Source organism: Danio aesculapii, chromosome 18 (genome assembly GCF_903798145.1).
Source record: "Danio aesculapii chromosome 18, fDanAes4.1, whole genome shotgun sequence".
Taxonomy (NCBI): Eukaryota; Metazoa; Chordata; class Actinopteri; order Cypriniformes; family Danionidae; genus Danio; species Danio aesculapii.
Genome location: NC_079452.1, coordinates 39841740 through 39857114, shown reverse-complemented (window position 1 = coordinate 39857114; position 15375 = coordinate 39841740). Strand labels below are relative to the sequence as shown.

Genomic DNA, 15375 nt, shown 5'->3' with positions numbered 1-15375 from the left:
TTCATTAATTAATGTTGACAAATATGAAATAACTGCATTAACTCACATAAATACAACCTTATTGTAAAGTGTGACCCCTTTAATATACTGCCTGATACCTTAAACCAGAGAAAACCATTTAAAAGCTGACTTAAAATATAGTGAAACAGTTGATGAGGACAAAATCAAAAGGTCAAAATACAGCAGAGAAATAAACAAAAACAAACAAACAAAAAACAAGTACAAGGTTAATCGTTTTCAGAATAGATAATAAAAAAGACAAAAATAAAACTCAAATAATATTTGATGCCCATATTTATTTATTTGGTAAGTAGCCATGACATAATCAAGATAATGCACAGTTAAATGGTCATTATAATTATTTTCTGACAATCCACTGGCTGTATATTATCCAACCAAACATGATAAAACTTCCTTATCCATATGCATATTAAAACTAGAAAGAAACAAAATAAATAACATGTCTTGTTATTTTAAAGTTTGAGATGGAAAAAACGAGTTTAGCACAGCAGCAAATGAAAAAAAAAATCTAGATAAGAGCACTTTTACACAACATTGACGTACCAGAAAGGGAAGATTTCAGTTTAGGTGACATTCATTTATGATCCCCTATCACATACATCTATGAGATTGACTAAAAACATGCTGGTCCAATAGTTGGTGATGTCACTTCCTGAAGAAACACTACGCACCTGAGCACATACAGTCCTGTAGTCCACCATTGTTGTTTAGGTTGTCAAATCGTCACACATATAAACTGAAGATGTTGCATATGCATAACATCACAGATACAATAGCAGTAGCTTTTTCAAAAATGTACACTTTCACTCTGTTGAGGAAACAAATGGGCAAAACTTATAGTATGTGACACTGGACCACAAAACCTGCCATAAGTTAGTATCAGTGTTTTAAAATGGACATTTATACATCACCTGATGCTTTATCAGAATAGGACATTAGAAATTTGGACTATTAGAAAATTTGGAATCTGAGGGTTAAAAAAAATCTAAATATTGAGAAAATGATTTTTAAAGTTGTACAAATTAATATAGTAATTAATTAATTACTAATCAAAAATTAAGTTTTGATATATTTACAGTAGGAAATGTACAAAAAAATCATGGAAATTGATCTATACTTAATATTCAAATGATTTTTGACAAAAAAAAAATCAATTTTCATTAACTAATGTTAACAAATATGAACAAATACTGCAATAAATGTATTGTTCATTGTTCATGCTAGTAAATGGATTAAATAACATTTAGTAGTACAACCTGTGAAAAATTATGTTTACTTAAAGCACAAATGATTTTTTAAATAAAAGAAAAATCTATCATTTGTGACCCATTCATTGATTATTTATGGTGGCCGAGGAAGCTTAACATGCTGCAATTGAAGAAAACATGTGTAATTACAAAAAAACAGCCAATTGAAAAAAGATCTTCATCTGTTTGACAGCACACGTGCTGCAAATTCTCACAACGCAAACACATTTAAAAAAAAAACGCACTGCATTTTCACACAATGTGAACATTAAATCGTGCAGCATTATTTCACAACACAAACAATTTATGAAAAAGTGCTGCATTTTCTCACAACGCAACAGAAATGTTTTAAGTAGACCCTAAAGCGTGACAGGCCCTGCTATTTATGTTATGGATATTTAGGCTAATAAACAACAAAAGACAAGGAGAAAAGGGTGTTAAAATAAACAAACAAAAAACTCACCTTTCAAAGATCACCCACAACTAAACTGAGCAATAGTCATGGCAAAACGGTGTAGGTCATGTTTTTTGGGTCCTTTCGAAACATTTCTGTTGTGTTCCATTCTTTTTGTGTTGTGGGAAATTGCAGCGCATTTTATTAATTTGTTTGCGTTGTGAGAAACTGCATTTTTTATGTGCATGCAGCACATTAAGCTCTCTCAGCCAATGTAATTATTGACTTTTTATACAGTGCATCCAGAAAGTATTCATAGCGCTTCACTTTTTGCACATTTTTTATGTTACAGTCTTATTCCAAAATGGATTAAATTCATTTATTTCCTCAAAATTCTCCACACAATACCCCATAATGACAATGTGAAAAAAGATTTTTTGAAATTGTTGCAAATTTATTAAAAATAAAAAACCTGAAAAATCACATGTACATACAATAAGTATTCACAGCATTTGCTCAATACTTTGTTGATGCACCTTTGGCAGCAATTACAGCTTCAAGTCTTTTTAATGCCACAAGCTTGGCACACCTGTCTTTGGAAATGTTTGCCCATTCCCCTTTGCTCTTTGCTCTAAAGCTTTATCAGGTTGGATGGGAAGCGACGGTCAGATCTCTCCAGAAATGTTTAATAGGATTTAGATCTGGGGTCTGGCTGGGGCACTCAAAGACATTCACCGAGTTGTTGTGAAGCCACTCCATTAATATATTTGCGGTGTGCTTTGGGTCATTGTCCTGCTGGAAGATAAACCGTTGCCCCAGTCTGAGGTCAAGAGCACTCTGAAGCAGGTTTTCATTCAGGATGTCTCTGTACGTTGCTGCATTCATCTTTCCCTCCATCCTGACTAGTCTTCCAGTTTCTGCTGCTGAAAAACATCCCCATAGCATGATGCTGCCACCACCATGCTTCACTGTAGGAATGGTATTAGCCTGGTGATGAGTGGTGCCTGGTTTTCTCCAAATGTAACGCCTGGCATTCACTCCAAAGAGTTCAATTTTAGTCTCATCAGACCAGAGAATTTAGTTTCCTATGGTCTGAGAGTCCTTCAGGCTTCCGTCTGGCCACTCTACCATACAGGCCTGATTGGTGGATTTTTGCACAGATGGTTGTCCTTCTGTAAGGTTTTCCTCTCTCCACAGAAGAATGCTGGAGCTCAGACAGAGTGACCATCAGGTTATTAATCACCTCCCTGACTAAGACCCTTCTCCCCCGATCACTCAGCTTAGATGGCAGGCCAGCTCTAGGAAGAGTCCTGGTGGTTCCAAACATCTTCCACTTACAGACGATGGAGGCCACTGTGCTCATTGGAACTTTCAGAGCAGCAGAAATTTTTCTGTAACCTTCTCCAGCCTTGTGCCTCAAGACAATCCTGTATCTGAGGTCTACAGACAGTTTCTTTGTCTTCATGCTTGGTTTGTGCTTTGACATGCAGTGTAAACCCTGGGACCTTATATAGACAGGTGTATGCCTTTGCAAATCATGTCCAATCAACTGAATTTACCACAGGTGAACTCCAAAAAAGCTGCTGAAACATCTTAAGATTGATCCGTGGAAACAGAATGTACCTGAGCTCAATTTAGAGCTTCATGGCAAAGGCTGTGAATAGTTATGTACATTTGATTTTTCTGGTTTTTTATATTTACTAAATTTGCAACAATTTCAAAAAATCTTTTTTCACATTGTCATTATGAGGTATTGTGTGTAGAATTTTGAGGAAATCAATGAATTCCATTTTGGAATAGGGCTGTAACAGAAAAAATGTGGAAAAAGGGAAGCGCTATGAATTCTTTCCAGATGCACTGTAAATATGAGACTGGTTTTGTGGTCCAGAGTCACATATACAAATCTCAATTTTAGTCAGAAACGGTGTCGTGTAAAAAAATAAGAATAAAAAAGCATAGCATACTAACAGCATCACAGTTAACACACACACACACACACACACAAAAACCTTCATGTACTTTTTAATTTAAATTATTTTCATCTTCTGTGGTCTGGGTCGAACATCTAGCTGACGGATTACACTTACTACAGAGATTGTTTTTTCTGATGAGCATTTCTCGAACGCTTTCTCCAATTTGGTCCTTTGTGACCACAGAAGTGAAAAGACTGCAACTTCCTGTCTTTGTGGCCTGTTGGGGAACCAGTAGTACTAGAGCAGCAGAATCAAGAGGAAGAGACCCTTAAAAAAGTTCAATGCAGTTTGAAAGGGAACTAGACTTAGAGACACCCGTTTCCCTCACGAGTAGAACTTGCTGTTGTTTATCTTTTGCTGTGGTTTATTTATCCTGTATGGATAAAGAGAGATAGACAGATGTAAATATCTTAACCGAAGCTGTGATGTGTCTTTAGATTCACACACACACACACCATAAACTCACTTTTTTTCAGAGTAAGTGAACTGCGAGAGGTCTTCGCGGCGTTGAGGGCCACTGGAGCGCAGGTTGGAGTGAGTGTCGTAAAGGCAGAACTCGCTGCTCATCTCCGCCTGCTTCTTTTGCAACTGTTTCGAGGAGGAGTAAAGTTCCTCCTGCGCTTTCTAAAGAAATAAGTCAGACAGGGGATTTCCATTAGACCTACATAGTATTCTCATTAAGGGATGACACTATTAAGGTGATGCATTATTTCATTAAACATGCAGTAGTTTGCATACATTTCTAGTAGGGTTGCACAACAGAAAAAAAGATTGTTACGACACGTTTAACGGTCATCTGCATCTTAAATACTTAATGATTCGCTTAAATATTTAGCTTTTTTTTTTTTAGAAACCTATGAACATTTATATGTATTTATGTATGTATTATATCAGCGATATAAGTGAACTAACGCTTGTACTGACGGTGGCCGGGAAGTGAAAAAAACGATTTTACTAAGGACGAAACAAATTTACATTTTAGAAAAAATTAACAAGACGCAAAACACTTTTACCAGTCCCAAAACAAATTTAGAATTACAGATTCTTTACGGAAAGGGAATTTACCACACACCGGAAATAACGCAGAATGTACCACACACGAGAAAATATCAGCTCATATGTGACTTTGTAGACACAGGTTAACACAAGTCCAAAGGCACAGGTTAACATGAGTCTACAACTATAAAAATCATGGTTTGACCAACTGCGATAAACCATTGTTTTGTCATTTAGAGCTATTCTGAGAAAATATCAGCGTGAGAGTATGTGGAAACCTGTAAAGACATCAAAACGTGTACTCCGGAATAGCTCAGTTAGATAGGTTGATTGCTATGTGTGTTGAACCTTTTGACTTGGGTTCGAATCCCGTTGATGACATGTCAACTATAATTATTTCTTTGCATTAATTTTGGTTATATACTGTTCTGCCACACAAATATTAAAATCAATAATGTTTACAATGACACTGACACCAAGTAATAAGAATATTTATTTGGTATGGACATGTTTAGTTGCTGTGAAAAAGTGACGAATCTGCCAATTTGCAAACCTGAATAGTTTACATCTGGAAAGGTGCACCAGTTAACATGGTCACCAGTTAAACCATAACACTAGCTTCATTCAGTATACTATTAAGAGTCCTCAAGCAGATGTTTACACCGTGTAGACTTGACATCATGTCCACTATTACAGCGTACGAGTGGCCCTCTTTAAAATATTAAACACATTGATGCAGTATGTCTGGTGTTTCTGTCTGATCTGCGTCCTCCAAAACTCCAAAACACTGACCCGACGTAAAGCAAAACTGCGTTAAGCTGCTCATGTGTTTGCCACAAAACGGGCAAAACAACCCTCGACCGCAGTTCATGTTCGGTCACCATAAACTTTATTTATGCCATGTACTCCACAACACGAATTTGCCGCGATCACCACCTATGACAACAACACTTTGTCTGCGTCACTTCCTGTGTGTGGTACATTCTCTTTCCGTAAAGAATCTGTAATTGTAAATTTGTTTTGGGACTGGAAAAAATGGTCTGCTCCAAACCTGACTGAAGATATGTTGAAGAAAACCATGTGATTGTTTTTCCTACTATGGAAGTCAATATTACAGCTGTTCAGATTTTTAAAAAATATATTTTTTGATTTTAAGAGGTTTATAACCATTTGAGGGTGAACTACACTGTAAAAATGTCTGTAAATGAGCAGTTGTCCTAATTTTGTGATTTCGTTTTTTTGGGGTTTTTTTTGTTTATTTTTATTTTGAATTGGATTATGGGACCTTGATCTTTCTTTTAAAAACTTTTAACCGTGCAAAGTTTGAAAAAAGTGACTTTTATTGACATTGTTATTCGTTTAAAGTGATATATTGTCTGCTGTTGTTGTATATTATTGTAAAAACCTTGTAATAAACTGCCAGTATATTTTCTGTTATTTTACAGCCTTATTTCGCTATAAATGATTTCCTCTATGTTATATTATTTCAAACTACTAAAATGTCAATAAAAGTCACTTTGAGTTGAATTTTCAACATCAAAAGTCAACAGAGCAGAGATAAAAGACCCATAATGCAATTCACAATCCTAAAGAAACAGAAAACACTTGTGAATCACAAAATATAGAACTGTTAACAGATATATTTTATAGCGTATCCCTTTAAATACAACAAAAGAAACACTTAAAAAGACTAAAAGGTCCACAAAAATGTTTTGCAGTGTCAAAAAATTCAACATTCTCTAATAAAATAAATGATATTTCCAAGAAAAATCCACTTGTCTCTTACCTCCACTTGCTGTACATCGACACAGACCAGTAGAGATGCCAGCTCCAGATTTTCACTAAAACCGTTCTTCAAAGGGACTGATCTGTAGCCTGTAAAAACATCATGCTCAGTTTTGGAACATATATCCACATGTTAAAATGTCGACAAGCTTACCTGAACGAACACCTTTCACTGGGAACGTAGCCTGGGCAAGGAAATTTGGGTCAGAGAACATGTCCTCCTCAAAGACCACGAAGCGTAGAAAGGTGAGGTCCGGCTCATACACGCTGAAAACAAACATCTCTGAAGGCTGCCATATAGGGTTCAGCCCATTGTCATCTGTAGATACATTTATTTCGTTAAAATTGCTAAATGGGATACTTATAGGAATACTTAGTCCAAAAATGTCCTGTCATCTCTTACTCATCATTCACTTGTTCCAATACTGTTTTAGTTTCTTTCATCTGCTGAACACAAAGGAAGATATACTGAGGAATGATGAAGAAAATAATCAGCCATTGACTTCCATATTATTTTGATTCATACTATGGATGTCAATGGCTGGTTGTTTCCAACATTCTTCAGAATATCTTGTTTTGTGTTCACCACAAGAAATTCCTTGAAGTTTAGAACCACTTGAATGCAAGTAAAAGGTGAGGAAATTTAGATTTTTGGGTGAACTATCTCTTTAATAACACCAGACAAAATCATTTATTACAATAATAATTGTATTATTATATTGTATATTATTATTAATTAATAATTTGTTAATACTGTATATAATGCTCAGCGGAGCAGTTCATGTAGCTACCAGTTAGATGAGAAGTATGATGATACTAAATATACTGCAGTATATTATATTGGTTACTTGTGTTACTTGTAGTTCTAAATGTTTAGCTTTTTATGTGGTCAAATTCTCATAAAATAATACAAATTATTCTTTAAATGGGTTTGGAATCAAATAAAATAAAAGCCTCTCTCCATATAAATATATATAATACATATAAAAACAATTTTACTTAGGCAATTTAGTTTAATTTGATGTTTAATCTGTGTAAAATCTAATATAGAAAACAAAAAAACAACACAATTACTAAAATGTAACTAAAATACAAAATAAAAATGCTAAATAGTAATTAAAAATGAATAAAACTATGGTGGCATCTCTGTGACAACAAATGATGCTGCTTACGGCAAACGGTAGTCTTGAATTTGCTCTCATCTGTTTGGCCACACAGCTCAATCTCCACAAAGGGGCTGGCAATACTTCGTCCTGGTTTGGGAAGATGCCGTGCTCCAATCACCTAAGCATCAGGGGAAAAAACCATTAGGAATGATATGCTTTTATTCAAATAGAACAGTTCCAAAACAGATTGTATTCTGTTCGCACGAAGATCATGTCTCACTCTGATGCCGATTGTATATTTGATGTTCTTCCTCTCCTGTTGAGGGTCATATGAATCTCTGCGCATCAGCTCAGGTTGCAGTACATATCCTGTGCTTCCATTTAGACTGAAGAGGGCGCTGTTCAGCTGAGTGTACTTGTCTGAAAAGAGAAGAAGTGCTATTATATTATATTTATTTATTGGCCGAGTTAAAAATATTTAACATTTCTCTCTTTAAATGAACACTTAGTCTTAGCCCTAATTAAGGCATGTTCACACCAAGCATGATAACTATAGATATAGTGATAAAGATAGTGTTCTAAAAATTATTCTGAAAGCACAACATCCAGACCACAAGTGTAATAATAAAGATGTGAAGAAACGATATTGTTGAGATCAAATTCAGAACTTTTTTCCTCCAGTATGAAATGATAAAACGCTGACAGCCAGTCAGAATACACTGCAATTTAAAGCTACAGACAACATTGTGAAGAAGCACACCGCTTGATGTTAATTGAAGTCAAGTATGTATAGCTAACACGAAGCCCTTTTTTCAAAGATTATGTAAAGGGAAATGATAATTATCAAGAAAACAATTGGTTATGGAAAAGAATGATAAATTATACGAGCTGGATTCACTGGTCAAATGCGCTAATAGCTCACTGAGGACATCTGCTGGTTACAAAAGGGGAATGTCAATTTAAAAGCATAAAGCAAATATATTTATCATTATCATGCTTTGTGTGAATGGGCCTTTTTTCTTTCATCACACTTTTATCATTAAAGGTTGATATTAAAGGTTGATTAAAGATCAATTATATGTTGCTAGTGTGTGAACAGCTTGAAATGGAACTTTAAAAAAACATGACCTTTCCCCACTTCTTGATTATCTATGATTGACTTATTTTAATGTTAAGGACTCTGAACATTTCTGTTAATGCTGCACCCAAGATCCTCTCTTCTGTTTGTAAAGAATGATTTATAATAAGTCTATAGGGTTACTATTGAGCAAAGGTATGTAATAGTGCAAGTATACTTTTCCTGAGCAAACTATAGTATAATGACTCAGCAAGTGCAATTCACTTTTATTCCTAAAGGTGGTAGTATACTATGTTAAAATGTTTATAATTCTATTTAGTGTTGTCAATATCAATGTTTTGAGTGGTGTAGTGGGAGCAGAAATAGCCACAAATACAATGATTTGTTAGAAAATTTTATGTTAATTGGATGCATTACTCCATGTGTTGCAGACACTTCATCTTACCAGCAGTCTGGAAGTTGAGCGCCACCATGTGACAGCCACACATCCACAGTGGATACGGGTCATAGTTGGAGGAATCCACCCGCTGGCCTTTAGGATAGATGCGGCTCAAAGCCTTGCGGTTATACAACATGAACTGAGTCAGCTTGTTTCTGGAGGGCGTCTTATTCTCTACGAAGGAGCGGACTTCTTTGTAGGTATAATTATCTTTATGGGAAAGAAAATACATAGTTGATTTATCTTTGGGTCAGTAATTCTTCAGTGTCACATGATTTCTGAAAGAATCGCTGTTCAAGAAGCATTTATGACTGTCAGTGTTGAAAATAGTTGTGCTGCTTAATAGGCTTGGGCAAAATTATCCAAATTTTGATACCATCAAACCTCCTCCCTATTTTACCTCGGTATATGGTATTACCATGCATAATAAAAAAATTATGATGTAAGGCTCAGACAGCAATACCAAACTGTTGGCTTGTGCCTAAACCATTCAGAAACTGAATACCGTATATGCGACCTTAAGTTCGCAGTCACCTGTTTCGTATTAGAGGTCTGCGCGGGACGCTCTCTCTCATTCACACACACACAGACACACAAAGACAGCACCAAGCCAGCAACGCACAGAATTACGCTCTTTCTAATTCACACACACACATAAACAGCATCCATGTGGATGCGCACGTGCTCGCTCGATTGGGAGCGATATTGTTAGACCACCCGCTCCGGTTTAAATTACACCGTTACCGACCACTCCCATGCTTTATTCGGAAATTTATTCCCGCACCGCAAGAAATCTGGTCGGGTCTCGCAGCTCCCGCAGTACAGCAGCATAAAATGCAGACCTCTAGTCCGTATTTACCACATCTCCCTTCTCGTTTGGGCGAAACCCGAAATACTGCCAAACAGCTGAGTTTGTGTTCTTTTTCGAGACCACGTCACTTGGTGCGCGACTCGCCATCTTACCTCACCTCTCTCTCTCTCCTCCACACTGTCCCGTGATGACAATCACGCATACGCATTTTTAGGCATTAAATAAATAATATTTAATACTTGTCTCCTATATAAGTGCATAGTTTTTTTATGACGGTATAACGGTATTGAAACTGACACTGTTGCTATTTTTAGATCCTGCGGTATACCATAGTATTGTATTATCGCCCAAGCCTACTGCTTAATGTTTTTTAGGAAAACTGTAATCTTTTTTATTAGTCATAGTATTAGTTACTTTATTTCAGGTAGATTTTTTGATATTCAAAATGAAAGCAGAAAGCATTTATTATATTTACTTTTATTATAATAAACAAAAAAATTAATTTCTCTAAAAAGTAATGATTTTCTGTACCAAAGCCGTCCTTTTCTTTGCTGCGAGGCTGGCAGTAAACAACCAGTTCTGACATCTCACTGGCCACCTCATCTCTGGTCTCCACTTCCTTCTGTTTTTCTTTCTGCAATAGAGTTGTAAACATTTATAAACCCCACCTCAACATTACACTCAAAATACTTGACTAAACTGTATATTTAGAACGTCCCTATAGTTAAATCTTCTCTCTATGGCTACACCTAGCATTTAAACACCCCCGAATTTGTCTGGCTAAACAAAATAATACTGTATTTACCGGACAAGTGACTCAAAATTTCCCCTTTGTGACAACTAGCCCCAGTCTGCCCCATTTAGGACAAGAAATGTGAACGAGACAGACCTCAAACACTAGGTTTTCCTCTCTTTGTGTGATGTCCCAGGCCACCTGATACCACTCATACAGCTCCTCAGTGGTCTCGGTGGCCAAATCAAATGGCATCATGTTCTCTTTATCCTCCTTATACTGCAGAGTTACCACCACTTGCTTGCCATATTTGGCAGAGCGAACTGGAAACGAAAAAATGAGTAAAAAAAAAGCAATGATTGACCAATCGAATTACAGGCACAAAATGTACAATGTTTTCATTAAAATATCCAGAAACTACTAGAAGAGTGTTATATAATTTGCTGACATATGTACTTACATTATCCAAAGGTTTTTATGAATGTTAAAATCAAGAGAAATAATCCATTTTAACTAGTGAAGCACACAAGCCTGATCTTACAAGGAAACATAACTATTTTACATTTTGTCTGTTTAGTCGTACAAAAATATGCGATTTTAAAAAGGAGGCGTGGCATCCAACCCCACCCCTAAACCCAACCATCATTGATTGTTACGAAAGTTACGAATTGCTGTGAAATTGTGGCACACCGTGTTCTACAGTATGTATGGGCACGCTAATGATGTCATACACCCTCGATTTCCGAATTGGTTTAATTCACCTTATTCTCCGAGTACGAGTGGGCACAGCCATTTGAATCATTTTGGCTCAAGTCTTCCAGTCTCATTCACTTCCATTCATTTTAAAACATTAAAAACAGCTCGTTTTGCTGCTTGGTGTTGCACACTGATATTTTCTTATTATATTATTCTACTTTTGCATTGTCATGCAAACACTTGTTTGTAGAGTAAGTAGTTTGACCGTTTTCTGCCGTTTATTATTCCTAGTCATTTCTCCCATAGGCAGCAGAATGGGAAGTTCTAAAACAATTGCAAAAACGTGGGCACTTCCGCATTGAAGAATAAGGTCAATAGAAAACAACATAACACCAAAGGCGTCTTAATATGTTGTGTGTTTTATTAGACTGCACAGAGCAGCATTCTAACAGAAGACTAAAATGTATTATTTAGTAAGATAATACAGTGCTGCTCCTTTCCCACATGATCATGACCTGAGAACAGGAAACAGTGGACTGTGGCATAATAAAAGCTCCGCTGCTTTTGTTCCATATCCAAGCATTTACTTAGTTGGCTTTAAATTTTACTCTACTTCATACTACAGTGATCCCGCATTAATCGTGGAAGTTACGTTCAAAAAATAAAGACGTGAAAGTGAATTCTATAATAATTGTTTTAAAAATAAAGCACACTACTTTGTGGATTTCGCCTATTGCATGTTATTTTTTTAACGTAACTCCTGCGAATAACGAGGGACCACTGTACAAGCATTTAATGTTTAATAAACAATACACACTGTATTATAAGCGTCTTCTCAGACCTAAACACTGGCAAACGATGCCTGCATGCATTCATGTGAGATAATATTTTCTATGGCTGTACATATATTAGGTTATTCCAAAATGTTATACGTAAGCTGCAAGCATCTCAAAACTGCTTAATCGGCCATTGAAATGCTCTGCGAATAGAAAGGATTAAAGTAATAGTTCACCCAAAAAAAGGAACATTTAAGGAGTTCTAAACTTTTAGAAATGTAATTCTTCTGTTGAACACAATACAATATATTCTGTAGAATGTTATAAAGCAGCATCCACTGACATCCACAGTAAAAACAAAAAATACTATGGACGTCAATGGCTGGTTTTTTTCTAACGTTTTTCAGTATACTGTATATTAATTTGTGTTCAACAGAAGTAATTTAAACGGGTGTGGATCAAGTGGAGAATGAGTAAATGATGAAAGAAGTTACTTTTTTGGACGGTCTATCCCTTTAAATAATTGTTGACAAATCGTTGGCATCCCCAAGTCTTAAAGTTAATTAAAAAAAAATAATAAAAATGATGTACTCTTACCAACAGTGCACTTTGAGATGTCCACTGTCCCTTTACATAATTCACCTAATGGATTTTCCTCTTCGGGCTGAAAGAGAACATCTAATGTTGATGTTCAAGACACTCTCTGTGTATGTAAGCAAATCAGCATGCAAAATACTGCACTAACTAGCACCAAATGGCATATCTGGAATGCTGAATATCCAAATGTTTTATATGCTTTACCTGATAATTGGCATCAGATTGGACTTCTTCTACGTAATTAGAAGGGAAATAGTGCTGAAGTTTTCCACCATAGTCTCCTTTCCACCTGTACCGATCAGAAGATAGACAGGAAAAATGTAATGCTGGTGAAATCATCATACAGTATTTAAAAAATGAAAAATCACCCTGTGGCTTTTAAGACACTTGATGAATGTTTCATTTCAGTAAATAAGATATTTGTTTTTGACAGAAATGCGTGTTGATGCATTTATTAAGATGTGTTTTTGTCAGCCTGATCACAAGTAGATGACATAAATACAGGTGTGAATGTTTTATTTTTATGTTTGTCTGCTTTTGACCGCTTTCAGAGGCAGTCGAAAACAGATGTGACACGATTGCTGTCATATTTTGAAGGATTGTGTGGTCAAATGTGTTCAAACAGCCACTCAAAAAAAAAAAAAAGAAATAACCTACTCTCCGCCTACTGACCTCATTCTTAAACATTATGAGATGTGTTGTTGAAGTGTTTAAAATAAGACAGGATTTAAACTTGTTATTTGAAATATGTTTGGCTTGCAGGTGAAATAAAATTCTTAGTGTCCTCTTAGCAGTCTTGATTCTAAAACAAACCCACAGCATTCATGTTAACTCTGTGAGCTTATTTTGCACTATTAGATCAGAAAAAGCACAATAATTTCCCCATCCATAAACCATGCCCTCGCAAAATACAGCAAAGTGATCCAACTGGACAAAAGAGATAAAATAGATATACAGATCTTAAAGCCAGATGTAAACAGAGCCTACAAGGCTGCACTAATAGAATGGTAACATGATACTTGGACAGCTTACCATTGGTAATACCATGCAGATATGATATGACATCTGTATATATATATATACATACAGTTGAAGTCAATTAGGCAAGAGTAATTAGGCAATTAGTTAATTAGGTTTTTTCTGTAGACTATCAAAAAAATATAGCTTAAAGGGGCTAATAATTTTGTCCTTAAAATGGTGTTTAAAAAATTAAAAACTGCTTTTATTCTAGCCAAAATAAAACAAATGAGACTCTCTCCAGAAGAAACAATATTATCAGACATACTGTGAACATTTCCCTGCTCTGTTAAACATCATTTTGGAAATATTTAAAAAAGAAAAAATTATTCAAAGGGGGCCTAATAATTCTGACTTTAACTGTATAATATATATTAATTTAATTTCTTAATTAAATTTTATACAGATTTATATTTGTTACTATAATAATTGTATTTGTCAGTATATGTTTTTTAGACTTTTAGATGGTTCATTTTTTTAAAATTATTAATTAACTAATAATAAATGATTTTTCACATTCATAGTCATCAAATAATTCAGAAAATGCCAGGTTTAATAAAATAAAACAATTAAAATAAATTCTACAACAGCAAATCATAATATTAGCATGATGACACTGAAGGCTGATTAATGGTGCTGAAAATTCCACTTTGAATCACAGGAACAATATAGCTTATTTGCAAAAATAAATATTGCATTTATTACATTTTATCAACAGAACTTGCTCAGAATCTCACCATCCATTTGTGTCCTTGGTCACATTATGGATCAAAACACCTTTTGGAAAGGTGAGCTCATCTGGACGCATTGCCCTGTAGTCATAAAGAGCCTTCACTGTGTTCTGGGGCTGCAACACATCAAAATAAACTCAGTTTTAAGAGAGCAATGAAAAAGATCACACAACACTCTCAGCGGTTCCAAGTAAATACGTTAAATGGACTTCAATATTAAAGGAACACTCCACTTTTTTGAAAATAGGCTCATTTTACAACTCCTTTGAAAAGATTTAAACTGTTAAATTTGACCATTTTAACCTATTCAGCTAATCTTCAGGTCTGGTGGAAGTACTTTTAGCTTAGCATAGCATAAATCATTGAATCGGATTAGACCGTTAGCATCTCGCTCAAAAATGACCCAGTTTTTGATAATTTTCCTATTTAAAGCTTCACTTTTTTTGTCATTACATTGTGTACCAATAACAACGAAAAGTGGAAAGTTGCTATTTTCTAAATCAATATGTCTAGGAACTGTAATCCTAATTCTGGCATAATAATCAAGGAACTTTGCTGCCATACCATGGCTGCAGCAGGTACAATGATATTACGCAGCGCCTGTATTACATTACGACCGAAAGCAGAAAAGTTTTAAAGTTGTAAAAGATTGACTCTACAGTTATCAAGCATAACTATTTTAACAATCTAGGCACAAAGTCTAAAGCGCATGGTGCAAAAGCATTAAGGGTGTGTCTGAACCCACTTTTGCTATTTTAAGGATGGAAAAATACGCTCTACGCCCCGGTGCATGGTCTAACAGAGTTGTGCTTATTTTCTTAATAAGTTATGGGTGTGTTTTGAGCATAACATACATTAAACCAATTAGAGTCTCATCTCACATTCCCTTTCAGAGTCAATTGTGTCGTGCCATGGCGCTTTTGCTGTTTACATAGCTGAACTTAACTCTTTACTTTTACTCTTTACTTTCGTGGA

At 35.4% G+C, this 15375-nt stretch overlaps 1 protein-coding gene across 1 annotated transcript in view; it reads right to left on the bottom strand.

The window, feature by feature from the left end:
• Window positions 1–276: 276 nt before the first annotated feature.
• The window catches only part of plcg2 (phospholipase C, gamma 2), a 48812-nt gene continuing 33713 nt past the window's right edge, over window positions 277–15375 (bottom strand). The window contains exons 22-33 of the mRNA XM_056478135.1: window positions 14407–14516; window positions 12857–12941; window positions 12653–12719; window positions 10740–10906; window positions 10382–10484; window positions 9046–9249; window positions 7803–7942; window positions 7589–7700; window positions 6571–6735; window positions 6418–6506; window positions 4102–4259; window positions 277–4008 (exon numbers count right to left, since the gene is read on the bottom strand). Of these exons, the coding sequence (XP_056334110.1) occupies window positions 3960–4008; window positions 4102–4259; window positions 6418–6506; window positions 6571–6735; window positions 7589–7700; window positions 7803–7942; window positions 9046–9249; window positions 10382–10484; window positions 10740–10906; window positions 12653–12719; window positions 12857–12941; window positions 14407–14516 (1449 nt within the window). The 3' untranslated portion in view covers window positions 277–3959. The remainder of the gene's footprint in view (window positions 4009–4101; window positions 4260–6417; window positions 6507–6570; window positions 6736–7588; window positions 7701–7802; window positions 7943–9045; window positions 9250–10381; window positions 10485–10739; window positions 10907–12652; window positions 12720–12856; window positions 12942–14406; window positions 14517–15375) is intronic.